Below are 26,015 nucleotides of genomic sequence, written 5' to 3'. Positions count from 1 at the left end.
CCAGCCTCTCAATGCCACATCATCAAATCCACCCCTAAAATGGCTGAAGATTTATTTCCACCAGGATGAAAGAGTACAGGGTACCAATTTCAGGAATTTAGACGTGAGGGTTTGTTTCTACAACCTCAGGGTTCAAATCAGACTTCACTCTTCGATGGTCAGGGTGTGGCATTGATGGGGGTACTATGTTTGCATTGTACTCGTTTCCAGCAGAATTTGCTTTCATATTCGTTTCTGGGATTTTTATATTTGTTTTTATTTTGCTAAAAATATATATGAAAACAAATGTGGCAAACTTTCAACAACTCACAAGCTAGAATGGAAAAGATGGAGGATTCTAGAAAATGGAACCGTGGCCAGTGCCATGCTCCACTGCTCATAATGATAGTGAGTGGGGAGGTTGGCACATGGTAAGTTAATGGGACAATTTTGTGCACTGATTTGAGTAAAATATATTACTACCATTCTTTTGGCCCTTTTGCAAAAAAAAAACGGTTGGAAAATAATGCAGAGATTTCAAAGGTCAATGTGCGACAAGATAGCCCTAACAAAGTAATGACAGAACGCAGTCAAAAGAATGTAACAATACAAGACTTCAATAGGGAAATAAGGCAAGGTAACCATGATGAATAGGGGCTGCAGCCGCCCATGCAGATCACAACTGATAAAAAAACTTAGTCCAACACCTTTCAACACTCTTTAATTATTGCTGCCAACAGTCAAAACTCACATCAAAATGGTATGCAGCGACCAGCCAAAATTACATTGGCAAAGATGCTAAGTATCTATTCACGCACTCTACAGAACGGCCGAGAATTTACAAGGCAAAACTGACGCAACAGAAGGATCATACTGTTGCTCAGCAAGTCTACGCGTTCCCTCTTTATCTCTGACTATACGACCAGTTGGATACAGTATACGACCTAGCCTAACTCGCAACGCCTATTGCTTTTTTCGTTTTGTACATATGACATATTCCACCCATTTGCTTCAGTACCCTGCTCCTACCTATGCTAACGAATGGGCGTCACCAATCTATAAGCAAGTAATGACTTATAACATCGATGGCTTTCTCATGACTGAAGAAGTCCGTCACCTTCCCAGCCAAGGCGGAGCATCTGATCCACTACCTTCAGGCTCAACTGCAACATTACCAATTCAATCAGAAAGAAGGTTCAAAGTTGCACAAGTCAAACTTCCATGCAACTAGCAACATTCTAATTAGGTCAAGTGCTCGCATATAAGGTGGTAAAATTGGATTGCTGATGCAAAATTTATAATGACATATGTAGTATACTCACAGCAGGATCAGTGAAAACCATTAGGCCCTTATCGGCAGTAGAAACTAGAAGATTAGTGTTCTCTTCGTTTAATGCAATTGCTGTGATGTCCTGGCCCTTTCCAAGCTCCAGTGTATGAAACACCTAGCAGGAAAACGTTTCTGGTAAGACTTCCATCAAATGACAAACAACGTAAATCAGAAACTTGTTTTAGATTTGTTTGTTTATTAACCTTAAGTTTATGCAGATCAACAAAGCAGATCGAAGGCACGTTAACAGATTGCCTGATTTCAGTTTGCTCAGATATATCAACCTTGCGACTTGATTTGTTGGGCTCACGATCTGCTACCTCAGTATTGTCCTCACACTTGTAATTGCTGGACGAACAAGTTCCAATCAGGGCAAAATGACCATCCATAGAAATCTCAATGCAACTAACTCCCCCAGAAAAAGGTGATAGAACTGAGGTAGCAATAGGGACTCCATTGACTGTGAAGCTAGATAATCTTTTCTTTGATTCACTCCAAACCAATATGATTCCCTGAGAAGATAAGGATACAGCATGCGCCTCCGCTACATGAATCTTCCTTATCAGCCGACCTGTTCGCAAAGAATGTAGCACCACACCAGACATGTTTGACGAGGATACAACAAGTCCCAAGTCTGGACCAACTGCACAGCTAATTACTTCTCCAAGGTGTCCTCTTAACACATGCATAGGACCTTCGATTCGACACTTCCTGGTTTCTAAAAGGATGCTCATGCTACTAGGACTAGTAGGAAGAGGGCTGTGTGGTGTCCTTGGTGTTGCAGGTGGAGGTTCAGGAGGATTTTTCTTATGTATAAAGCCTGCCTGATGAATCCTCCAGAGTATAACTGTAGTATCTCGAGACCCTGTCACAAGGTAGTTGCTATCAGGGGAAAGTGCAAGGCAGGTTACTGGAGCAAGATGCCCAGAAGCACTTTCAATTGTCCTTGCTCCATCTGGGGAGATCAACTTCACCGAACAGTCCGCATGCCCACCTATTGTTAAGAAAAAATGGTATTAGAGATGGCATTAGCAGCAGCATCGAAAGACCAAATAATAGAAGCGGCTTAAAAGTATCATAGCAGAATTGATAATAAGAAACAAAATTCTAGAATGGCATTATTAGGGGTGTGCACTTTGGTCTAAAAATCTACCAAAAAATCTTAAAAATTATTTAGATAGAGGAAGCGGTATTCTACATTTACACTAAAGATTCAGCTTCAAACCAACTCTACAGAAGATACAAAGTCAATAATAAGGTGTGAAAACAAATAAAGCCAGTGTCAATCCTGAAGGCCTTTTCTTTTGTATCTTCTGCGGGTGATTCTAAATTTGAGGTTTCTTCAAAGGTAGTGTTAGTATGCAGATAATAAATCCAAAGGACAAACAGTGAGAAAAATAATCACCAGTGATGATGTCTTTGTCACAAGTGACAGCAACAATAGCTGAACTACGGATTGCAGAAGCAGCAAACGCTATAGCTCTTGGGAACTCATAATCTTCTCCAGAACTAGTGGATCCTTTGAACATACGCATGAATGCACCACCTGTTGAACTTGCAGCATTTCTACCATGATGAAAAAGGAAAGGTGTCCCTTGGCCATCTGGAGTATTTGGTTGCCACTGGTGAAGTGCCACATGCGCCGCGGGCACATTTATATCTACAACTACAATAGAATCATTCGATACAAGCATAGTACTTGCAGGGACATTGCAGCGTTCTGGATTAGGCAGTACATAAGATTTAAGTTCACTTGGATTCCGGAATATGGTCTGCATAGTAAATCATGAGGGTCAGGTCATGCAAAAACAAAAAAGGCAGTAAGAGCTGTTAAGAGTGGTTGTCGATTTTATTACGTACTCCCTCCGTCCGAAAAAGCTTGTCTCTCAAATGAATGTATCTAGCATCAAGTTAGTGCTAGATACATTCATTTGAGGAATAAGCTTGGGACAAGTTTTTCCAGACGGAGGTAGTATTTATTTTGCAGGGATGTAGTGCTCGTCTATCAAGAAGCATGATAAACAAAATGGAGATACACTAAATTCAAAGAACAACCATACCCTAAAATTCTGTAATGAAGAACTATAGCTAGATTATTACTCCCTCGGATCCATAATGAGTGTCGTGGTTTTAGTTCCACGACACTTATTATGGATCAGAGGGAGTATTTTTTTTCATATTTATTTTGCAGGGATGTAGTGCTCGTCTATCAAGAAGCACGATAAACAAAATGGAGATACACTAAATTCAAAGAACAACCATACCCTAAAATTCTGTAATGAAGAACTATAGCTAGATTATTACTCCCTCGGATCCATAATGAGTGTCGTGGTTTTAGTTCCACGACACTTATTATGGATCAGAGTTTTTTTTTTATATCACTTCTTCGCATGGCAATGCATTCCCATTTCTAGCATGGGAAAAGGCAAAACTCAATTAGCTACACAAACCCAATATAACTAATTGTGGTTAATTAAAAAAATACTTGAACTCATACATCGGCCAATATAAAGTACCTGCAGTTGTAAGACATCTCTCAATGACTTTCTCTTCATGTGAGGGACAGTCAGCAATTGAGACGGTGTTTGTCCAAAGTAGGCTATTTGATCTTGCATGGCTCGCCGTTGCACCTTAAGCATTTTCAGTAAAATATCAGCAGCCAAATGGAACTGGTTCAAAACCATGTAACACCAAATCAAATAAATAATACTTACTGGATCTGCAATTTTGTCAATATCAACAGTTCCCTCATATGTGATGTAGAAGAACACATTGTTGGCCATTACCGCATCTTTACCCCTCTGTTTATATCTGCAAAAGGAAGTATCCATGATTAAACGGCAGTGCATAGACATTGTGCAGGCAAAACATAAGTAGGATATTCATAAAGCAAGTAACCAGGTGTCCTACCTTATTCATGGATGTCATACACAAAATATAAGCACAAAAACACAAAGGTTGAATTTGCCAATACTGAAAATCCAGATCCTTCATCTTGCTACATTACATCAATCTTTTTCCAAACTAAAAATAGGATGCTCCATCCAAAGGATTTTATGCTTTTTTAAGCATCAAAAGTGCTCGATTTCGATCCAAAAAGGGGGTTGAGTTTATGAGGTTAGGTTATACTGATGGGAAAAGAGATAACATCCTAATGGTGACAAAAAGGTAATGCTTGAAAGAAAGTTCAAACCATCATAGGTACAATCATCATATGGAAGCTTTGCATCTTAGTACTCCCTCCGTTCGCAATTACTTGTCTCGGAAATGGGTGTATCTAGAACTAAAATATGTCTAGATACATCCATTTCTGCGACAAGTAATTCTGAACGGAGGGAATACATTAGAAAGAAAGATACAGAAGAGTTATGGGTCACATGGATTAAACCTACTAGATTGGCCATATAAGCATGGTCATCCTACATAAAATATATTATACTAGTTAACAGTCTCCACCAAATTATGGTGGGTATATTCGAGCGTGCGCTCAAGCACACAACATTCCATGAAGAAATAGGTTGCAAAAGTAGTAAAATAGAATAGAATAGTGTACCCGAATATTAGATCAATCCAGTGATGCAAATGAGTCGAAACATGCTCACTCTCAAGAGCCTTCCGGTGTTTGTGGACAAAATCAACAGGGTTCTCGGCCCAAGGAGGCAACTCTACAGAATCTGCAATGCTGTTCAGTATTACATTACTCTGCAATCATGTATTATGATACGTACTTCTACACAGGGGAAAATGCATTTACCTAGCTTTCCTCCAAGTTGAGTTGTCCCGAAGTCAATAGAATTTATGTTGGTAAATACCTCCGGGAGGTAAAACATCTCTGGGACCTACATAAATATCACCATATAATAAAATTGGAGCAAACCTTGAATGGATGTCTGTACCACCCAATCAACATCCAGGAAAACATACTGGAGAGACACCAACAACTTACTAGCTCTTTTACGTCACTCATGTCTTCCAGAACACTATCCCATGTACCAGAAAGGTCAGAAAACATGCGATCAGCATGGTCAAATTTGCCACCTTGCAATTGTATAGATAATGTGGTAAAGGGCTCCATCCTGAAAAGGTAATACAAGACCTGCAATGAATATAAGTTATCAGTACAAAAAATTCAAATGGTTTTGCATCAAAAAAAGCACTTGGGGTACAGAATAGAATTTTAGGCCAACGGTAATTAAATATTGGATGTCATGTCTCCTAACCAAATGAACAGCATCAGCAAAAGCAGACCGGTAGCCAACCAAAATTATTCAGAAGGGTGAACCTATCAACAGTCGTATCTTAATATTAATACGATGCACATGCAGAGTTTTCACTGATGTAGGAAAAGCCATGTGCAAGCATAACATGTAGGCTCTTCTACAGTAATTACAATATCATCTTTTAGTCTGCACATTACAAATTGATTGAGCTAAAAGTTATTGAGAACTACAGAGACCCAGAGAGTAGAATACGATTGGAAATCCTTCAGCGGGAGATAGTACCTAGCTGACATTATAGATAAACATTTGGTTCAGCTATACAAAGAAGATTATACCGTGCCAGCACTGGAGTAATGTGAACCATAATGAAACTTAGGGATGATTGGATCCTCAAACGTCGAGTACCGTTCTTGGAACTTCTTTAGTCGTTCTGGGTTTAGTGCTCCAACTGGCTGCATCAAATATCCACTACGGTTAGCAGTTTAAACAATTAGGGAAAAGATAGAAGCAATAATAGCAGGAGATCAACCTTTGAAAGATCACGGTATGCAGAAGGATCATCCAGATTCAAAACTTTGGACTGGTAATCAGCAATTATCCAGGGGAAAACAGGATACTGCACAAGCATATAAGATTAGTTGAATGATAGGTTACTTTATTAGACATTTAGGCTAGACAAACTTTATGTGCATCAAACTGACCTGAGTTATGTCGTTATAACTGCGCCCAGAAAGAGTGTTCAGTTCCATCAAGTACTCAAAATTGCTAATCTGAAGAAATTGGACATATTTAGATCTTGAAACAACAACAAAAATGAAAAAAAAATGAAACATATTTAATGTTTGCGTACCTCCCAGTTAGCCCAGCGCTCCATCAACTGAGTTCTTTTAAGGATTTGCTCAGCTCTCTGAACAAAATATTATAGATTACTGCTGATCATCATTGCATAGTGACAACACTGGAGATTAGGAGAAAAAAACATTGCACTAACCTGGGTAGCTAGAAAAATGTCATTCAAATTAGGTGGTTTGGTGTGAATAATCGCCCGATAAGCATTTTTGCGTGCTTCCATATCCTAGATAAAGTATAAGAAATTCAGACACAAAAGTGTAAGGAAGTTATTAATCGGTGTCAGGCATGGACCTAAACCACTATAGTAGAGTATCATAAAGATCGTACCCCGAAATCAAAAAAGAAATTTGACCTATCTACCATAAATAATTCCAAAGCACTTCGTCGTAACAAGTACCTGCAACAAGTCAACAAAATCACCAAATGAGTAAATGGAAAATAAACTCTAAACTACATGGTGTGGTGATTCACAGATGATGCTGCACAGTTATTCAGTCCAAAAGCATAGACACCTTCTGTTCCAACAGAACAGGATATATGCATCATAGGAGTATGGAAGAATCAACTTCTAACATTAGAACCAGATCAGAATATAAAATTTACCGCCTGCTATATATCTGATGTAGAGAAGAGATCAACCAGCTCCGATCTTTATCTTGCTGATAACATTGGCCACTAGTGGATGCATGATCATCCACATTACTGTCACTTGCATGCTCGTCAATTATAAAGTTAATCCTCTTTGATGTTACCTGGGAACAAAATTACAGGAGTGAATGATACCAGCTAACAGCTTAAGTGGGAACTGAAGAAAAAGGAGAATAATTCCATCATATAGATCCTTGTGATTCCGTAGTCATAGTTTCATATGAAAAGGTTATGTGGTTAAGCACAAAGCAGATTGGGTGCACCCATACGCATATTGACATCATATTTTTGTGCATATGTTTGGATACCATAAAAAAAATACAGATTTGTTTTCATGTACACATTTACTAGAACACACAAGGAGTGCATGACAATGGAATATTAACACAACATATATCATTACAAGGGATAGATTATAGATGATTACACTAGAGAATACATAAATCAGAAGTAGGAAGCAATTTTAGTCATTATTAATAATGAGGTAGCATGAAGCTTTCTCATCCATCCATACAGAAGTGCCAACAGTTTGTAGCCTGCTACGGAACTCCATGCTACATCAAGGAAAGAAGAAACTCGCCATATTATTGCACTACTTCAAATGAAATGGTACAGTAATTTTGAGAAACCGTTGAACTACAGAATAAAACTCTATGGCAAAATATTGTGTTAAATTAGTGCGACCTTTATTGGTAATAACTGCAACGTATGTGATATACTGTAGCTAAATTGTTAATTAGCCAATCTTAAGAGAACGGACCCTAAATTTTGAAATTCGGAATTCTAGATAAGAACACATTAGATTAAAGATGCCTACAAGATAAGTTAAACTCTAACACCATCAAAGCTCAGCTTCACATTTTCAGGACTGTTCATGGCACTAGAACTTCGTAACGGGCAAGCATTAACTTTTCTCAGTGCTTACTTGGAAGATTCCACGCACAACTTTCAATGGTCGCACCATCAATGATGGAAGTTCAATTATAATTCTCTCATCAGCTTCAGTTGGCACATATCCAGGTGCAACAACTGTGGATCGAACCAAATTGCGATCGGCAGAAATACCAGAACTTCTTGAATCTACTGATTTTTTCATCGATTGTTGATCTGCTGACGAGGACTGAAGTTGATCAGCACTGTTGTGAGTAGTGTCGGATTCTAACTGCTCAATGTCCTCATTTCTGTCATCCACTGACATGGCCTCAGCAATTACCACCGACGCAGTTGATGGAATGGTGTCTGTTAATGAAGAATCTGCACCCTTGGGGTTGCATTCATTTGATTGCACATCAGCACTAAGAAGCTTCCGATCATCATAATCAGCAGCTGCACCCAAATGATCAGATCCCTTATAGTTCCTTTTCATAAATCTTCTCATTCTTGAAGAACCTTCAGTAAAATCTAATTTCCAGAAAATCTGCAAAATGCAGGAGTGAAAAGATATATCAGGATTTGTCCTAGAGCTTTTTTCTCTCTTTTGACACGGTGCTTCTTTTCATGCAGATGTGAAGAATCTTACATGAGAAGAACTCAACTACTCCCAGATGTACCGGTCAACAAAGTGTGTGTCTTGATAAAGAAGCTGGGCACGAAAACAGAGATAAAATAAATAAACTAGCTATATTGTACATACCCGATCAGGAGTACACAGGGGTTCTTCAAAAGGTCCATATAGTCTTCCCATCTCTGTCAGGCAGTGAAGAAGATGCCGCCATGCTCGAACTCCAGTTGATGCATGATGCCGATTCAGCACATCAACTTGTGTTTGCCTCTCCATCTGCATCATGAACAAAAATTTATAGGATGTATGATACTCCCTCCGTTCCTAAATATAAGTCTTTGTAGAGATTTCACTATGGACCACATACGGATGTATCTAGATGCATTTTAGAGTATAGATTCACTCATTTTGCTCCATATGTGGTCCATAGTGGAATCTCTCCAAAGACTTATATTTAGGAACGGAGGGAGTAAATTCTAAGCATCGGAAATGAAAATATTCCAAGTGGATTTACCTCAACTCGCTGTAAGTTCCGTGCAAAGGCAAAACCAGAAACAAGAATTGCAACATATTTGTATGAAAGGGTTGAAAATTCTCTTCCTGAAACAGGTTTAGAATCAGCTGATTGCAGGCACTCCATCCAAGCAGCACTCATAGCTTCAGATGTATTCCACCTCTTTGCACGGTCGATATCACTTGCACTTCTCCTCTGTCCTGATGTTGCCATTGCTACAGCACTAAGACCCCTTCCTGAACCAATCTTAGCAGTCCGCTCGAGGTCACGTGTAGCAGCTAATGCCGCAGCTTTAGCTCCTGCTTTGTCCTTTGGGATGGACCCAGGCTTGTTGTGCATTGTTTCAACAGGCTTCTGGAAACTTGAGAAGGTCTGTAATCTTGCTGCTGCTTTACGCTCTGGCAAAGAAGTGTCATGCCTACTCAAGGTATTCCTTCGAGGTGTTACTGTTTCGGTTCCGGAGGCACCAGCAGCCATCATGGCTAATGCCATTGCAACTGGGGGTGAGGCAAAAGCAGCAGCCCAGCCAGGCGATATCATTGAAAGAGCAGCCTGGCGACATCTGATAGTTAGCTTTAAACTAGCCAAGACACAACAGCATTTTTTCATCAAAGTTTGTGACAAATTATGAGCATATGATAAATGGCACGAAGCACATTTGAATATTTAGTCGCATGAGCTCAGGTTAGTTAGATATCAAAGTGTCCACAACAAAAATGCTAACCAATTGCCAAATACGTAAGGGGAAAAAGTCAAGCAGATAATAGCTACACTGAGAGACTAATATAAGATGGATCAGAAAGTAGGGCGAGTGTCAACAGGTGTGAATCATATTACCAGATTAGGAGAAGCTAGATAAATCATGTTAGACTATTTTAAGATTATCAGCTTATGGTGAGTCTATGGGTGATTGGACCCATCCAACCTTCCATTTATGGACTAAGGTAAGCAAAATAACAAGATATTCCGTGGACTTGCTGTTTCCCAGTTTAAAGAGAGAGGGTACGAGTAAAACAAGCATAACACATATCACCATATTTTGCTAGTGCAATATACCACTGATGCAGAATTCAGCATTAACACTATGTAACTTCATTGACGGGATACAAATAACCAGTTAGTACCTCGATGGGTAGTGCATCTGCTGCCAGAGCACGATCATCAGCAATGAGTGGATTCCGACCATCATAAGAAGTTAGCTCATGAACACCAGCCAAAAGTGGCCGCCACCTTCTCAGGATGGCTATAAATGGTGGTAAAATCAGCTCAATGTACTGTTTCCTTAGGGGGCTTCTGTCCCTGCCAATAGCATGCCATACCTGCATCACGAGCAAGATAGCATGAACATATATGATATTTTTACTGTCCAGATTACTATCTCTAATAAATAAGAAGTTACAGAAAGTGTAACGTGATGAACATTTATGTACTAAGTTATCGCACAATGATTAATAAATCACAGTAGCTTTACAAATTCGCACAGACAGATTATTCTTTGGCATTAGAATCGTAGGCAAAGAATAGAGCGTGGAATGAAATTGACTATTAGGGCGTGGCATGCTTGTATGCAAGGCAAAGTAACAAACTCACCTCTGAATAGAGAATAGAAGAAGCAACCAACACCCTCTGCCTCTTCGACTCAGTAATAGGCATATTCAAGATTGGGCCAAGCACACTGTACAGTTATAAGAGTTAGTAAAATCAAAATTGACATAACAGTAGCCCAGAATAGACAGGCTGACCACCTATGTAATATATATTAAGGCAACTGTCCTTCCATCAAAGTTCTGGATATTATTACATAATGGCAAAACAGTATGAAGAAGATTTCTTTCAACATGAAAGACTATTCCAACGCATTTTATATACAAATGTTCAGCTCCTATCAGAGATTCTTAGCACAGGACTCTGCTATGCTAAATGGATTTTCTCCTAAAGTTTTCAGTTAAAAGGTATCAAGTGAACTTTGAGTTTTGTTAACGTTTTTCCTCTCGAAATGGATTCTGGTAGTTCAATGGGAAAGTATAGTTTGTATATCTTTTTTTCCTGCAGTTGAAAAAGTACATATTCCATTTTGATAATTGATACTTGATGGTGCATAGTATGTACCTCCAAAGAAGTGCAGGCCGGGGTTTCCTTGTAGATGAGTGACTGTTGCCATCAAATGGCACCAGGCTTCCTTCTGATATGACGTCCTTTATACTAGTGTTCTTCAAAAGAGCATCACCTTCACCATTGTCATCCTCCCTCATCGAAACAAGAGTCATTCTGAGCATGCAAAGAAATGGCTGATCACTATCTAGCAATTGATAAAGTGCAGCCATAACCCCCATACCAGGGCCAGACCCCCCTCCAATACCAAGACCGCCGCCAAGTCCAGAATCATCTAACAAGAGTGCCTGCAGCACTTCGAGTGATTTCTTCACAAGTGGAAGCTCAACCCAATTCCCATTTGAGTCCTTCTCTAAAACAGATCTCCAAGATTCTAAATCACTTCCACCACCACCAAATAAATCAGATTTGGATGGAACGCCTACACCATACCATAAGCGGCTTCTGTATTTCCAGCTTTCTGCAAGATCTGCAATGCAGCTCCCATAAGACACAAAGGCATGCTTGACAGATTCATATGGCTCAGCTGCTGCTGCTGCTGTAAGGCGTTCCATCACGGCAGCAGAAATTTGTCCGTTTGCATCAGCCATAGAAGTAAGCACCTGCTTTGGTCACACAGAATCAAGAATAAATGCAGCATTCATATGAATAAATTTTAAAAACTATCTGCCAATCTGTCTGCAATATCTAAAATTATACATAAGCCATAAAGGAACACTGAATTACATGCAGGTTCATTAGGTAACCAGAAAAAATACCAAAATTGATGGTAAATCTTAAAAAGGGAACCTAATTTCCAGTAGTGCTTATCAACTTCACAGGTATTCCATGCTGCCACGTGTGAGTGCTTGTGCACAATAATAGACAGACTACAAGAAACTTTCTTGTAGAACACCTCTATTAAAGTGGAATGTGCCTTCCTATCTATAATCTGTTAACAAAAAACTTACACTCTATTCTACATGCAATTTGCAGTAGATCAAACATGATCGGTACCTGTAATGAGAAATATCCTAGCATTCCCCATGCAATTAAATGCCAATGCAGGACAAGGTGGGCAAGCTGACTAGGTTGAAAAAAAAACTTTTGCTACATATCCTAGCCATGAGGAGTTCAATAGCTACTACCACTAACTTTTTATAAGATGTTTTGGAGTCTATGACAGTATCAGAAAACGTCTTATATTAAGTTACAGAGGGAGTACTATATAAGTCTAGTAAATGATATGCTAGGGTTCCAGGAACATGGGTAAAGTATGAAATCAATCTAAAAGTCTAAATCCAGGTTAATATCATGATTTTCCAACAACATGACACATCATCTTGAAGGAAACATATCTATTCATATTGCGTATAAAGGTAAATGTAAAAGTACTCAAATTTTAATCCCTTTAGAAATAAATATCCATTTGATCAGAATAATGCCAATAACTGACTTGAATATAAATGTCTGCAGTCTGCACTTCTTACATCTAGTGGAAGGCCACCAGCATCACTGGACAAAGATGACCGCCTTGAGAGTCCAGTATCCATATGCTCACTACCAGCTCTGCTCAATGAATTTGTCCGATTGGGAGCAGACGAAGCAATGGAGGCAGAAGAAAAAACACTATTGAGTACACGGGACACACAAAAATGCTGGCCTTGTGTCCTCAGATGATCTTCTACAAGCATGAGGATAACTATTGCATTTTCTGCTAGTGCTACTGAGAGGTGAGCAGCATTTTCTGCTTGCACTTTTGCTTCTTCAGGAGACAAGCCCTCGGCAGCAACACCAGCAGCAGCTGCTGCAATTACTTCAGTCTGTTGTAGGGCACGCAAAAGGAAGGCACATTACGAATAGAGATAAAAGTATAAAGTAAAAAGTGGAGTTGGATATTGCTCAAGTCCAAGGTAACATTAGTAGCATGGTAGTTATTGTTCAAGTTCAAAAGAAAAAACAAATAGAGTTGGATATATGCAGTCCCAGTAACATCATAAATAACAGTGCAATGTTCTTGGCGTTGTAGTGCTTAGGGGTGGGCATAAAAACCGATGAACCAAAGACCGAACCGAAGCCGAAACCGAATAAACCGGATTTACAGTTTTTTCTACTGTCACAGAAATATTCGGTTTTCTTGTCTACTAACCGAATAGACTTCGGTGGGTTTGGTTTTCAATCTGGTTAACCGAAGAAAGACCGAACAAATGTAAAAGCAGGCGCAGCCAACGACACAGAGAGTCACGCGCCACGATCGTTTCTTTTTTTATTAGGCTGCGCCCACGATCGCTTAAGCTTTAAGCGAGCAACCGCATCGTGCATGAATAAACAAAGGAAAAACGTGGGCCTCCCTGACAAAGTGCATGCAAGGATGGATGGCCTACAAGGCTACAAGGATGCAAGGCCCAACCCCAGCTCACGTGCGGGTGTTGCGCGTGCGGCAGGAGAACAACAGGTATTTGGCTCCTTTAGTCCCACCTCGCCCGCTTGAGGAGATGTGGCAGGTATTTTCGCCTATAAGAGGGTGCCGCGGCTGCACGCACAGCACGAATACTAAAAGCATGGATTTCGGTATAAAACCGAATACCGTACCGAATTTTCGGTTAACCGAGATGTCGGTTAGCTGTTTTTGCTTGCTATTTTCGGTTTCCTGTTTTACTAACCGAATTTTCGGTTTCTACCGAACGCCCAGGCCTAGTAGTGCTACATCTAGGTGCAAAGTGTCGCTTGCGTGTTCAAATGGGGTTGTGGAAATGCCAAGGTATCAATTGTGGTGTTCTACCCAGAATCGTTTCCTATAAAAACCCTTTAAACCAGAAGAAAATGCTACTCCCTCCGATCCATAGTAATTGACGCTGAAGTTGTACTAAAGCAGCGTCAATTAATATGGATCAGAGGAAGTACGAAATTTCTATTTATGTGGTATCAATGCACTTTTTCTGTTCCTGCCTTTACTGTGTTTTTTCTATTCTTTTGGGTGATACAAAGAGGGCTTAAAATGGGCCAGGACCAAACAAGCTACATCACATGACAAAGAGAAATCAACTAAAGCAAGTAGTAACAGCAAAGAATGTAAGAAACAACAGCTTGGACATGCATAAGAATGCAAGAAAATCTTGTCGAGAAAAGAGCATTTACCTGAACTTGAAGCTCCCTGGCAGAGAAATCAAGCAGGTCACCTAATAATCTCCTTCTGAAAATTGGTAATGACTGTTCGCGCCTAAGAAGAACAGGTACCGAGATTGTAGTTCAGCTTTACGGACGTACACATATACATGCAGAGAGAGAGAGAGAGAGTACCTCAACCGTTGGTCTCCAGTGCTAGATCCTCCAACCATTGAAAGCCACTCTGCGCAATGAATTGTAGCCTCCACATCCTATGTTGTCACAGCAATAGCAAAATCTTTCAAGTTACAAGGCGGAGCCGGTAGTGATACAATCAACCCAACGAAACCCAGAAAGAAGGTTGCACGACCCAAAAGCAAAAGCGTTTCTGAGTAAATTGATCTGGAAAAGAAGTTATCTTACCCTCCACCCATCTTTTTGTCGCATTGAATGCTCCAGCATGATAATCAGGAAATTATGTACAAGGTCTTCAATCTCACCAATGCTTACACCATCGACATATTTTTTACTACCCTTCTATAATTGTAAACATCTGAATTAGAGCTATGGGTAGAAAACAGTACAAAATGTAGTCGATGAAACTAGTGCATTCTATATGATTTTAATTAGAACATGAAATAATGTCAAAAGCTTGTGATACTTACCTCATGAATATAAATCAAAACCTCTAAAATCCATTCTGGCCATTCTGCAATTGTGGTCATTGTGGTTCTATTCTCAGGATGACTGCAAGCCAAAAACAGAATATCCTGAAATGATACAGAAGGAAATTTTGAGACCCTAAGAAAATAAGCAGGTAAGCTGGCAAACAAGGTTACAAAAAAAAATCAACAATGGAATAGAGCAAACAAAATTAACAGAGATCATGAAATATAAGCAGGCGGAGTTGCAGACGTGCAAGTATTTGGCGACATGACATCATCAATGCGCACCTACACTACACAAATAACACAGATATCTGTAGATTGCTCTTTTGAGTTCTCCGCTGACTTTTACTGATGACCTTGACCACTGCTAAGTATGCATGTGGTTTGACTGAGAATGGTTTGCATAAATGAAGCTGAAAAATACCAAAGTTACAACTCCAAAACCTGAGGGCATGATTGGATCCCATGCCACCTTGCTTTCCAAGGCGAGGAAAAACTAGCTCACATAAGCAATAGCTCAGGAAAGAAAGGTTAGCAAAGCTAGGTGTTTGGTTATTTTGTCTTGAAAAGTTGAAAGCATAAGATGAATTCAGAATTATGAGGGTCTATTTAACACAAAGGTAAAATTGTTGTAAGAGTATGCAGCATTTATTTCAAACTATTTTGTGGACACAACATGATATAATTTTAGCCTTAGCAACGGCCTTGCCCACATGATAGAATCAATCGACTCTCCTCAGTGGGCAAGTTTTCCCTTGCCTGTATGGGCAGCTGGGTTCTGTTAAGATGAGGGAAATCAATGGCAGTTCAAAACTAGCACAAAGCAGACAAAGTAGGTTTGACACGACAAATGGAACCATGCACAATAATAAAACGCACCTGTATAGCACGAGCTTGGAACGACCTTGGTGCATACGGAAGCGCGCGGAGCAGCACTAGCAAAAGTTGAATGTGTTCGAAACGGTGGCCACAATCATATAGGTTCAGATTTTCATCAGCTGAAGAAACATTAATCTGCATTCAAGACAACAACATCAAAGGGCAGAAACTTTCGACTGTAGGTGTGTGTCCCGGGGGAGGGGGGGGGGGGGCATTTGCGTAAATAAGGGCAACTGAAATTGTAATCAACGTACCGCAGCAGAAATTAAAGCCATATAGACATTTGCAGTCATAAGCCTCCTTGGGGCTGCTTGGAATGCTTTCTGTAACGCAAAAAGTAACAGTGATACTCTGTCTTCTGACATAGTATTTCCTTCGTCATGAACTGTCGTCAGAAGACCATCGGGTAAATTTGGATTTGAAGGACTCGAGGCAAATTTTAGGTGTCCTGATGCAACTAGAGCACCCAGAATGCGAATGATTCCAACAACGATTCCATCACCTTTGTCAACATTGTATACATTATTCCGGACATTATCAGCAGTAATTGAGAAGTTAATGCCACCCAAATTCTTTACAAGCTGATTCTCAGAGTTAGAAATCTTTCTTCCTATTTTTGCTCCCAACATCTTAAAAGAAGCACCATTTGTTTTTGCAGCTTCCTGTTCAGTGTCTTCATGAACAATGGATTCATGCTGTTCAGCTAACTGACTTTCATCATCCTGGTAATATCCTTCACCGGTCGTAGCTTTTGCGTCAGAACCCTCATTACTCACTACATAACATTCACTTAAATTTGCACTATTGTCCAAAATATGGTTATTGCCAGCTTTAGCTTCTCGCTGTAGAAGAACGAGAAGTGCTTCCACACCACCACTAGATATAAATGACTGAGCAAACATGTTGGCTCTAGAAATGTTAGGCTGCACAATTAGCCTATAGATGAGGTGAAGCAACCTTGCTACCTGCCAACGAGTACATTTCATAAGATCATAAGAAACAGCTTCATACTAGATTGTCGATTAAGCGAGCCACATTAGGCGATCGTACACATACTTTTTTACACTTTCATAAGAGAATACGTCCTCCTATCCAAAATAAATCAATATACATCATGGAATTATAATTCATTATAGATTCAGTAATATCAACTTGACGTTTTGGATGCTAGTACTTTTTCTCTTATAGATGATCAAACTTAAAAATATTTGGATGGAAAAAATGCTGAAAGGACCTACATATTAGGAAGGAGGTAGTATATAACATATCACAAAAGAACAATATTGTGCAACCACATACAATCTTTAAGAGCATACAGTCAATGTACTTGCAATGGTAGGTGCCATTCACCTGATTAGGTTGTGGGCAGTCAACAATAAATCCAATCAAAGAGCAAACATCATCCGAAGCAGACGCGGAAGATACTGCTCCTAGCAGAAGTTCAATAACAACCAAAAGCTCATCAATCAGAGCATTCACTTCACCCAAGGATCTCTTTGTTCCAGTAAGTGGTAAGTTATCGATTGAATCTGGTTCCCGAATCGCCCAGTAACACCTTCTGCAGCCATCAAGAAGCATTTGCAACGCATTTGCATCTCGCATGCAAATAGACTCAGTAAATACCATGTCTGCAAGTGAGGACAGAAGCTTCTTCTGTAAACCGTAGTTGCATGAACTCCACATCTTCAAGTCCAACAGCAAAGTCCTGAAAAGCTGCACTTTAAGCTCATGATTGTTTCTTTGAGATTGGCACAAAGATACAATTGCAGCGACTAGCTCCTCATTAGTCACTCCCTCTTCTTCTCCACTTCCCAGCTTTGAAGATGCTTGCAACAGATAATGTAAAACGCGTGACAAAAGCTCAGGTGCACATGTACGGCATAATTCTTCATTATTGCCAGGATGTTGAATGGCCAGGGAAATAATCCTGAAGATTGGAGCAGAAAGGGACGCAGTGGCAAGTGACAACGACAATTCACCAAGTGCAGGCTCAAGAGTATCCATCTGCACACTGCTCACAGTTAATGGAAGTAAAGCCATTGGACCACCATAAGCTAAGGCCCACAAAGATTCCGCAGGCCGCACACAAGGTGAAACATGAACCAACCCAAGAACCTCTGCAGGCCTTCGATGAGTTCCTGCAATTTAACAGAAGAAAGTATCAATAAAATCACACACACACACACACACACACACACACACACACACACACATAGTGGAGAAGGATTATCAAATTCAGAAGTAACTGAAAAATTCAACATTCAAATTTCAATGACAAATACAATATAGTGGAGAAGGATTATCAAATAGCTCTGCACACTGAAAATGGTATAGATGACTCAAGACAATGTGATCCTGACTCAGTGATTTGTCAATTACTGGTAGCAAATATTTAGATGACTCAAGATAATGTGATGTTGATGTGTCCTTTTGTAGCTTGTCACTTTATACTTTTGCGTCCCTTTTACTGCATGTGGCAGTGGCCACGGTTGTTTAGGCCTCTTTGAACCTATTTGAATAGCTTTGAAGTTTGCACATGGATGTTTTCTCTTGTTTTTGTTCCATTATCAGTTGATAGTGGAACCCAATCTGTTTTTATGGATCATATAAAAAAATAGATTAAAGAACTGACTCATGACTAAAATATTGATTTCTGTGTAAGAGTGAATGCCTTGCTGATGGCAATTCTCTAATCTTTTCCCTTGTTTTTTCCAGTATGATGCATCTTCTGTTGTCTTCTTGGAAAGGCCTATTTTGGATCCTACAATTTCTAGGCTACAATTTGTGATCGTACAAAACTTTCAAAAGAATTTTATTATAGGGCCAGAATGAGAAAGTTGCTGGACCACGATAGGACATTCAAAAGGGCCTCCCCTGTAGTTTTTTCCTTTTAAAAGGTCCAGAGAAAGACCCATCCAAAATTGAAGGGTTAAAATAGTAACTATCCCTTGTGCGGATGATTGACGCCACCTCTTTATATGGCTTAAAAACGTAATAGTACTATGTTTTGCCCAAGAAAAAAAATGGTTTAGCTGATTCTCAGTTGACTAACTTCTGTAAATCTCAGTCATCTAAAATTGCACATCATTTAACCAAAAAATGCAGTGTTGAAAATGTGCAATTTTAATCAAACTTAACTGCAATTTCAGTCTTTACGTTGTAAATGGGGTGAAGCGAAATGACAATAGTTGGATCTTGATCCGAAGGCCTAAAAATGTAACTGAGATTTAGCAAAAATTTAGGCATCAGTTTCTAAGTTACAAAGTGTTTCTCTACCTGCAAGACTGCATAGCTATTCAACTTGGGTAAATTAAATCAAAATTTAATTCTCCATAAACATAGAATGTACTGCTTATAAAAGAAAACGATCGTAGTAACATTAATGTAAAAAGAAGAAATAGAAAGAACCTGCTGAACCAGAAGGGGAAGCATCTGGACAAAAACGGCCACTGAGAAGACTAGGGTGATAAAGAAGGTGCAAGCAGCCCCCAATCTCATGGTTCAGTGCAAAGCTCTCTTCTGCCATGTTCTTAATATGGTCGTTCGTTGCCTTCCATGGAAAACCTGCACCATTTCCAAAAGTGGGAAGTATATCTCCTCCCCGGAGTGCCAGCCGACTCATTCTGTCTGGCCCTATTGGCTCCCGGAAGATGTAGATGGGGCCCATTTCGGCAAACAATGGGCATTGCCGTCGACGCCTCTGCAGGCCTGCAATAGTTGGTGGTGGATTTGTCCCAATGCAGCAAAATGCCAGTGGTTTCGATATGCGCGGGAAATCAAAAGCACGGCTCTCATGCAGACTACCATCCACATACAACCTCAATTCACTGTCTCCCTTCCCAAGCAAACCATGCTTGTTTGTGTGCTCTAGCCCAACAAAGTACCAGCGCCGAGGCTTGAACGCATAAGTGAAGTGCAGAGAAGCCTTCTTACCCTTCCCGCCCCCACTCTCCACCACCAAGAATTGGCCATGGAAGTAAGCCTCCACACCCTGGTTATCCGAAGAGAGAAAGCTGAAAAGCCGTGGCATGTGTGTTGTACCTTCTCCTGCAAGGGCACTGGCCGCTGCAGCTGCTGACATTGCTGATGATTTTCCAGATGTTGCCGCTGCAGCAGCAGCAATGGCAGCAGCAGCTGTTGCTGTGCTAAGTGTGTCCGAGAATGATTCTATATAAATCCAAGTAGCAAATCCATAGCCACTCGAGAAGGGCCACCTGCTATCTCCAGGACCAAGCAGACCAGAGCTCTCCCCATCAAACTCAAACGTTGCAGCAGGACCTCTTGCTTCCTCGCTACCCATAGCTTTCTCAAGTGCCAGCATCAGTCGCGTGGCCCAGCTTGTTCCGAGCACCTTCTTAACCAAGCCAAGCCAGGAATGGAGGTCCTTAACACTAAGCGAGTGGCCACCCAAGAGCTGAATGCACTGAAGCAGTGGTGTCCCGTCCCAGCTACTAGTACTACCCCCGCCTGTTCCAACGAACAGCTTCTCTGCAGACTCAAGGAGTACAGCTAGGAGGCCTGACGAAGAGCACATGGCACGGTTGCGGGTGCAGGCCCTTAGCGCGGCGTGCAGGCCCACGGCCATACGAGTGCGTGGTGAAGGCTCCTCGCTGCAGGGGAGGTGAGGCAGGAGCTCCGCTGCAGTGATGGCGGCGCCCGAGTTGGACATGATGCTCGGGGAAGTGCCAGTGCCAGTGGTGTCCCTAACCTCATCGAGACCATCCACGCCGCCCATGGTTCCGAGCAGAACATCGACGACAGAGTGCGGTAACTCGCCCTGCCCCTCAGAGACCATCTCGAGGAGGCAGTCCACCCTGCCCCCACGATTGCCCATGACCGCCGCATCCACAGCCCGCACCACCTCCTGCGGCGCGTCAGCTGGCACTCCCGGAGGCCGATGCCTACTCCTCAGCGGTGGCGAAGGATCCGGCGGCATCGTGGGCGTGCCCGTGCTCATCTTCGGAGTTGACGTCCCCTTCTCAACACCCACCTCCTCGCTGAGCGAAACCGCGGCGAACTGCTGCACGGAGCCCTGCTCCTGAGGCACCGGCGAAGGCTCCGGCGTGCCCGTGCTCATCTTCGGAGTTGACGTCCCCTTCTCAACACCCACCTCCTCGCTGAGCGAAACCGCGGCGAACTGCTGCACAGAGCCCTGCTCCTGAGGCACCGGCAAAGGCTCCGGCGTGCCCGTGCTCAACTTCGGAGTTGACGTCCCCTTCTCAACACCCACCTCATCGGTGAGCGAAACCGCGGCGAACGTCTGCACTGAGCCTTGCTCCTGAGGCACCGAGGGAGGCGCCGGCGTTTCAGTGGTCGTCTCCTGACTCAACACCCCCTCCTCCGCAACCACCTCCTCCGTGAGCGGAACCGCCGCGAACTGCTCCGCCTCAGAGCCCTGCTGTCGGGGCGTCGGGAGCGGCGCCGACGTGCCCGTGCTCGTCTCCTGACTCGACACCACCTCCTCGACGCCCACCTCCTCGCTGAGCGAAACCGCGGCGAACTGCTGCACGGAGCCCTGCTCCCGAGGCGCCGGCGGCGACGCTGGCGTGGCCGCGCTCGTCCCCGGGCTCGACGGCGCCGCCTCGGCACCCGCCTCGCCGGCGAGCGGAACGGACGGGCCCTGCTCCGGAGGCGGCTGCGAGGAATCGCGCATCTCGTGGGCGTCCTCGGCCATTGCGAGGGCTCACTTCATCAACACCGCATCCGAGGAAAGCCTTCCGAATAAAAATGCGAGCGGAATCGGTCAACGATAGTGGGACAGCGAAGCGGAGACTGGTGGCGGTGGTGGTGGGGAGGAGATCGGAGTAAACGGCGGCGCGCAATGTGGGCGGGGACGCGCGTAGATCTAACTGAGAGGCGGCCGGGGGAGTGGCTGCGAGGAGGGAGGTGGGATCAGCGGCGATGCGTGACGAGATCCGGGGTGGGGTGGGATGGATGAACTGACGAAGAGAAAGGGGATGGGAGAAGGAGACGCGGCCGCTTCACGGGTTGCGGCTGGGGGAGAGTAGCAGCTAGACGTCCAGCTTACTTTTCAGCTCCGGGTTTGGGCTTCGGCCCGTCAAGGAAGGGAAGCGAGGTTACCAGCTGGGCCCATGTTGGCGGCGACTGAAGAGAGCGCCAGTTGGAACAAGCCAGTGACTAATCACTTGATCATAAACACCATTTGATGCGCAATTAAGAAAACACCGGTTAAGCTAAAAAACACCAATCGATGCCATGCCAAAAGAAAAATAATCCAGACGATGCATCTGGATTATATATACTAGTATTAAGGAAATGTAGACAATAATTGAAGGTACTACATAGGCCCTGTTTTGGATACTCTAACTCAGTTAGAGATTAGAGTTAGATTCTAACCCTGAACTAACTCTAACCAAAGAGGTGTTTGGATTGCAGAGTTAGATGGAGCACGGATATGGCGAGGTGCCTTCACAGACGGTGCGAGAGGGAGGAAGGAAGAGGAAGTGGGGAGGGATCTGTTGCGGCGAGAGCAAGAGAAAAAAAATGTTTTTAATGGTCCCGAGAAGAACTAACTCAAATAAGCACCTTTTGGGTGGGTTAGATTTTTTGGATGGGTTAGTCTGTTTGGATATATTTTGGGTTAGTTGAGTCCAATCTAACCCAAACTAACTCTAACCTATGAATCCAAACAAACCATGGTACTGGCATGTGTATTCGGTCCAAGTACAAGGCCGCCGAAAGTTACTCTAGCTTCGCCTTGACAAAAAGTGCGAAAAATACAAAAAATCAAAAGCTCCTCCTCCTTCAAGAAAGAAAGCTAGGGTTTCTGCCTCTCTCCAGCATCGCCGCATGTTCGCCTCGTCTTCGGTGGCCCTAGGGTCATGGGGGCGCAGTGGATCCTGTCAAGGGCCGGCGGGAGGGCTTCGTTTTCAATCTTTTTTTCCTGTCTTGTTAGGGTTTGTGTCCTATTCAGGAAGGCGAGACGGCGGCGGCTCCCTGAAGATGGAATAAAAGTCTTCCCGCCTAGCCCCCGTTCCGGCGGTGCATCTAGCATCGTTGGTGGGCGTGTGGAGGTGTGTCTCCGGCGGATCTATTTTTGGTGGATTTGCTCGGATCTCGTCGTTGTTCGTCTACGTTCGTGTGTCTTCGGGTTGAATCCTTCCAACCTATGTTATTCTTCATCGGCGGCGGTTGTTGTTCTGGTGTGCTGATCCTATGGGGCCTTAGCACGACGATTTCCCGACTGTCTACTACAACAAATTGTGCCCGACTCCGGCGATGAAGGGGTGATGACGGCGGCGCATCTTCGGCTTGCTTCAGTGCTTGTAATCGTCGCTAGGTGGTCTACGTATCTAGATGTAATTTTTATTTTGGTGTTCGTTGTACTGCCGTGATTAAAGATGAATAGATTAGAAGTCTTTTCTAAAAAATGCGAAAAATCGGACCAACACAACACATCAAGGAGAGTACAAGAGCAGATCCAGCACGATTGCACGAGCGCGCAGCAGCGCGCAGCCGCTGGAACGGGCCCAGCAGTGACTTGTACACGAAGAAAAGGTACGACAGCACATCCGACGCCCGCTCCCACGACTGTGATCTGCGAGCGGATCGCACGTGAGTTACGCGCCGTGGGTCGGTTCCGGCGGTGGCTGTTTCGGTCGTGCGTTCGTCTGCCGCGTCGATCGCGTCGTCCATCCGCAGGGCTCCAGGTCTACTCTGGCCAGGTCCTTCCAGTTTATTCTACTGTTCTTCGCCTGAATTTTTTTCCTTTCCTTTAATTAACTAGGCCCTCGACGAAACGTGTTGGCTGCTATCCTTTTAGTCCAGCAGTTTTCGCATACTCCGGTGTTAAGTAAACTGGGAGCGTGTCGCCGGTCTTCTCTCATCCAAATACGTACTGTGCCACTGAAAGCGAGCGGCCACATGATTCGCATCTGTGGGTGGAGTCTCGTGTGTGAATGGTGCCAACGGGAAATTATCGGCAAAGTCGCGACACGAGATGATGCCGGTTTACAAAAGTAAAGGGTAGGTGAACTGAATGATGTTTGAGAAATACGGAGCAATTACGTGAGCACAGAGGAGCAGGGTTGCGACCTTGGGGAACCTCCCGTTTTAATTCTCAGTCAACTGTTGTCCAGATGAGCATTCAAGTCGCAAAGGGGAACCGGGCACAGCAGACGGCTGGCGATCAGTTGTTTAATCCGGATGCTCTTGGTATGTGCACTAGCTCAACATTTGAACTAGCTTTAGTCAACTGAAGCACGAACTAGTAGTTTGCTTAAGCATTTGAACTAGCTTCCACCAGCACAAATGAACTACTAGTACCCAGCCTGCTTGCTTCCGCCAAATGAGCATTTGAAAGAGAAAATGAAGGGAAAAAATTGTGAAACAAAGTAATTAGTTGCTTTCGCCAAACGCCAAGCATGCTAATCCTTCTATCAAACCGCAACTGCGGGCTTCCACCATCCAGACCGTGAGAAGAGGGGTACATTGATGGATTATGCATGGACTTAGGCGCATATAAGACAATATTCCCTAATTAATCTCTTAGGCCCATGCATGTGTACGGCAAGTGGTGAAAAGTGTGGAAAGTTTAGTCCCGTAGTGCTACAGTAAAAAGAGTGAGACCTTTTTATAAAGATTGCTCTACCACTTGTTATTGGGAGCTTGGAAATAGGAGCTGTACACGCGCGCTCCTCCTCCCCCACCGCCCGGCTCACCTTGTCTCGCCTCGTCAGCGCGCGTGTCGCGGGTTGCGGGAATGAGCCGAGCCGAATCTTTTTTTGCCGCTTACGAATGGTTAATTAATTGTGAATTAACGATATAAGAAGGCGCTGGCAATAAGGTTTTTGGGGAGCGTTACATTGACTCCATGGCTGACGAGGAAGTCGCCAATAAGAAGGCCTTGGCTGATGCCGAGGCTGCTGCTGCCGCCGCTGCGTTGGCCTGGCCAATCGAATGGTATGACTCGTTCATCCCTTATTTGCTTGTTCATGTGCTAGCCGTTTAGGGAGGCAACCACCATCTTTGTGGGAGCCGTTCTTACTGTGATCGGAGACAAACTAGTCGACGCATATCTCCATATGTGTGTTGCCAAGAATCTGTGGGATGCGCTCGAAGCTAAGTTCGGCGCAACCGATGCTGGAAGCGAGTTATATGCTATGGAGCAGTTCCATGATTACAAAATGGTTGATAATCGTTCTGTATTGGACCAGGCCCATGAGATACAATGCATCGCTAAGGAGTTGGAGCTCCTGAAGTGTGAGTTATCGGTAAAGTTTGTCGCGGGTTGCATTATTGCAAAACTCCCTCCTGGATGGAGGAACTTTGGTACTTCTCTCAAGCACTTGAGACGTGAATTCTCTGTTGAGGATGTCATCGGTCATCTAAGTGTTGAGCAGAACTCGAGAGCAAAGGACTCACACGTGAAAGGGGAAGAGGGTTCTTCTAGCGCCAATGTGGTGCAGAAGAATTTCCACAAGTTCAAGGGAAAGAACTCTGTCCAGTAGAATACTACCTTCAAAAAGAAAGGTAAGAAGAAAGATAAGAAGAGAGATGGATGCTTCACTTGTGGTTCAAAGGAACATTGGGCAAACAAGTGCCCAAACAAGTATAAGAAGCCAGGACAGGACGCAAAGTCTGTCAATGTGATTCTGAGCAACAATGATGCGGCATCATGGTATGGTAATATGTTTACCGTACTTTCAGTTTGTCAGTCCACAGATTGGTGGGTTGACACTGGGCCAATATTCATGTGTGTGCCGATGTGTCTTTGTTTTCTTCTTACCAGGTCACACGAGATTGTTCCGTCCTGATGGGGAACGGCTCGCATGCTTCTGTTCATGGTGTTGGCACGGTAGATCTGAAGTTTACTTAGGGAAAGATCGTGCAACTGAAGAACGTGCAGCATGTCCCCGCTATCAAGAAGAATCTCGTTAGAGGCTCCCTTCTATGTAAAGAAGGGTGTCGGTGTCAAAACCGGCGGATCTTGGGTAGGGGGTCCCGAACTGTGCGTCTAAGGCGGATGGTAACAAGAGGCAGGGGACACGATATTTTACCCAGGTTCGGGCCCTCTTGATGGAGGTAAAACCCTACGTCCTGCTTGATTTATTCTTGATGATATGAGTATTACAAGAGTTGATCTACCACGAGATCGGAGAGGCTAAACCCTAAAAGCTAGCCTATGGTATGATTGTATGTTGTCCTACGGACTAAAACCCTCCGGTTTATATAGACACCGGAGGGGGTTAGGGTTATACAAGGTCGG

The 26,015-nt window shown here is 43.1% G+C and overlaps 1 protein-coding gene across 4 annotated transcripts; it reads right to left on the bottom strand.

Moving 5' to 3' along the window:
• Positions 1-674: 674 nt before the first annotated feature.
• LOC125539390 (WD-40 repeat family protein / beige-like protein) lies at positions 675-21,794 on the bottom strand. 4 transcript variants are annotated; one of them, XM_048702832.2, is made up of 31 exons: positions 19,196-21,792; positions 17,138-17,925; positions 16,042-16,752; positions 15,788-15,922; positions 14,906-15,010; positions 14,664-14,777; positions 14,436-14,512; positions 14,274-14,355; positions 12,626-12,958; positions 11,154-11,761; positions 10,635-10,719; positions 10,169-10,363; positions 9,045-9,596; positions 8,663-8,806; positions 7,955-8,446; positions 6,985-7,133; positions 6,709-6,778; positions 6,521-6,604; positions 6,380-6,436; positions 6,231-6,299; positions 6,059-6,145; positions 5,865-5,981; positions 5,256-5,405; positions 5,064-5,148; positions 4,863-4,983; positions 4,024-4,120; positions 3,826-3,939; positions 2,715-3,081; positions 1,513-2,303; positions 1,302-1,424; positions 675-1,142 (listed from the first exon to the last, which is right to left on the bottom strand). In XM_048702832.2, exons 1-31 carry the CDS (start codon positions 21,459-21,461, stop codon positions 1,074-1,076), a joined length of 9,237 nt encoding a protein of 3,078 aa, XP_048558789.2. In that variant the 5' UTR covers positions 21,462-21,792; the 3' UTR covers positions 675-1,073. The 4 variants fall into 4 exon arrangements, 3 of the variants coding, with proteins under 3 accessions (XP_048558789.2, XP_048558790.2, XP_087400833.1); XM_048702833.2 differs by having other exon boundaries at positions 11,154-11,758; XM_087544707.1 differs by having other exon boundaries at positions 3,826-4,120; positions 11,154-11,758.
• Positions 21,795-26,015: the final 4,221 nt, after the last annotated feature.

The sequence above is a fragment of the Triticum urartu genome, chromosome 2A (assembly GCF_056163025.1).
Source record: "Triticum urartu cultivar PI428250 chromosome 2A, HENAU_Tu73, whole genome shotgun sequence".
Lineage (NCBI taxonomy): Eukaryota > Viridiplantae > Streptophyta > Magnoliopsida > Poales > Poaceae > Triticum > Triticum urartu.
The sequence above is the reverse complement of the archived record's forward strand: the minus strand, read 5'-3'. Positions and strand labels throughout refer to the sequence as shown.

Coding starts and splice junctions, on each gene's coding strand:
- LOC125539390 (XM_087544707.1), bottom strand. CDS start 21,461: ATGGCCGAGGACGCCCACGAGATGCGCGATTCCTCGCAGCCGCCTCCG. Junction 10,720..11,153: donor CGGCCTGCACTTCTTTGGAG/GTACATACTATG, acceptor ATAACTGTACAG/TGTGCTTGGCCCAATCTTGA. Junction 1,425..1,512: donor TTGATCTGCATAAACTTAAG/GTTAATAAACAA, acceptor TTTTCCTGCTAG/GTGTTTCATACACTGGAGCT.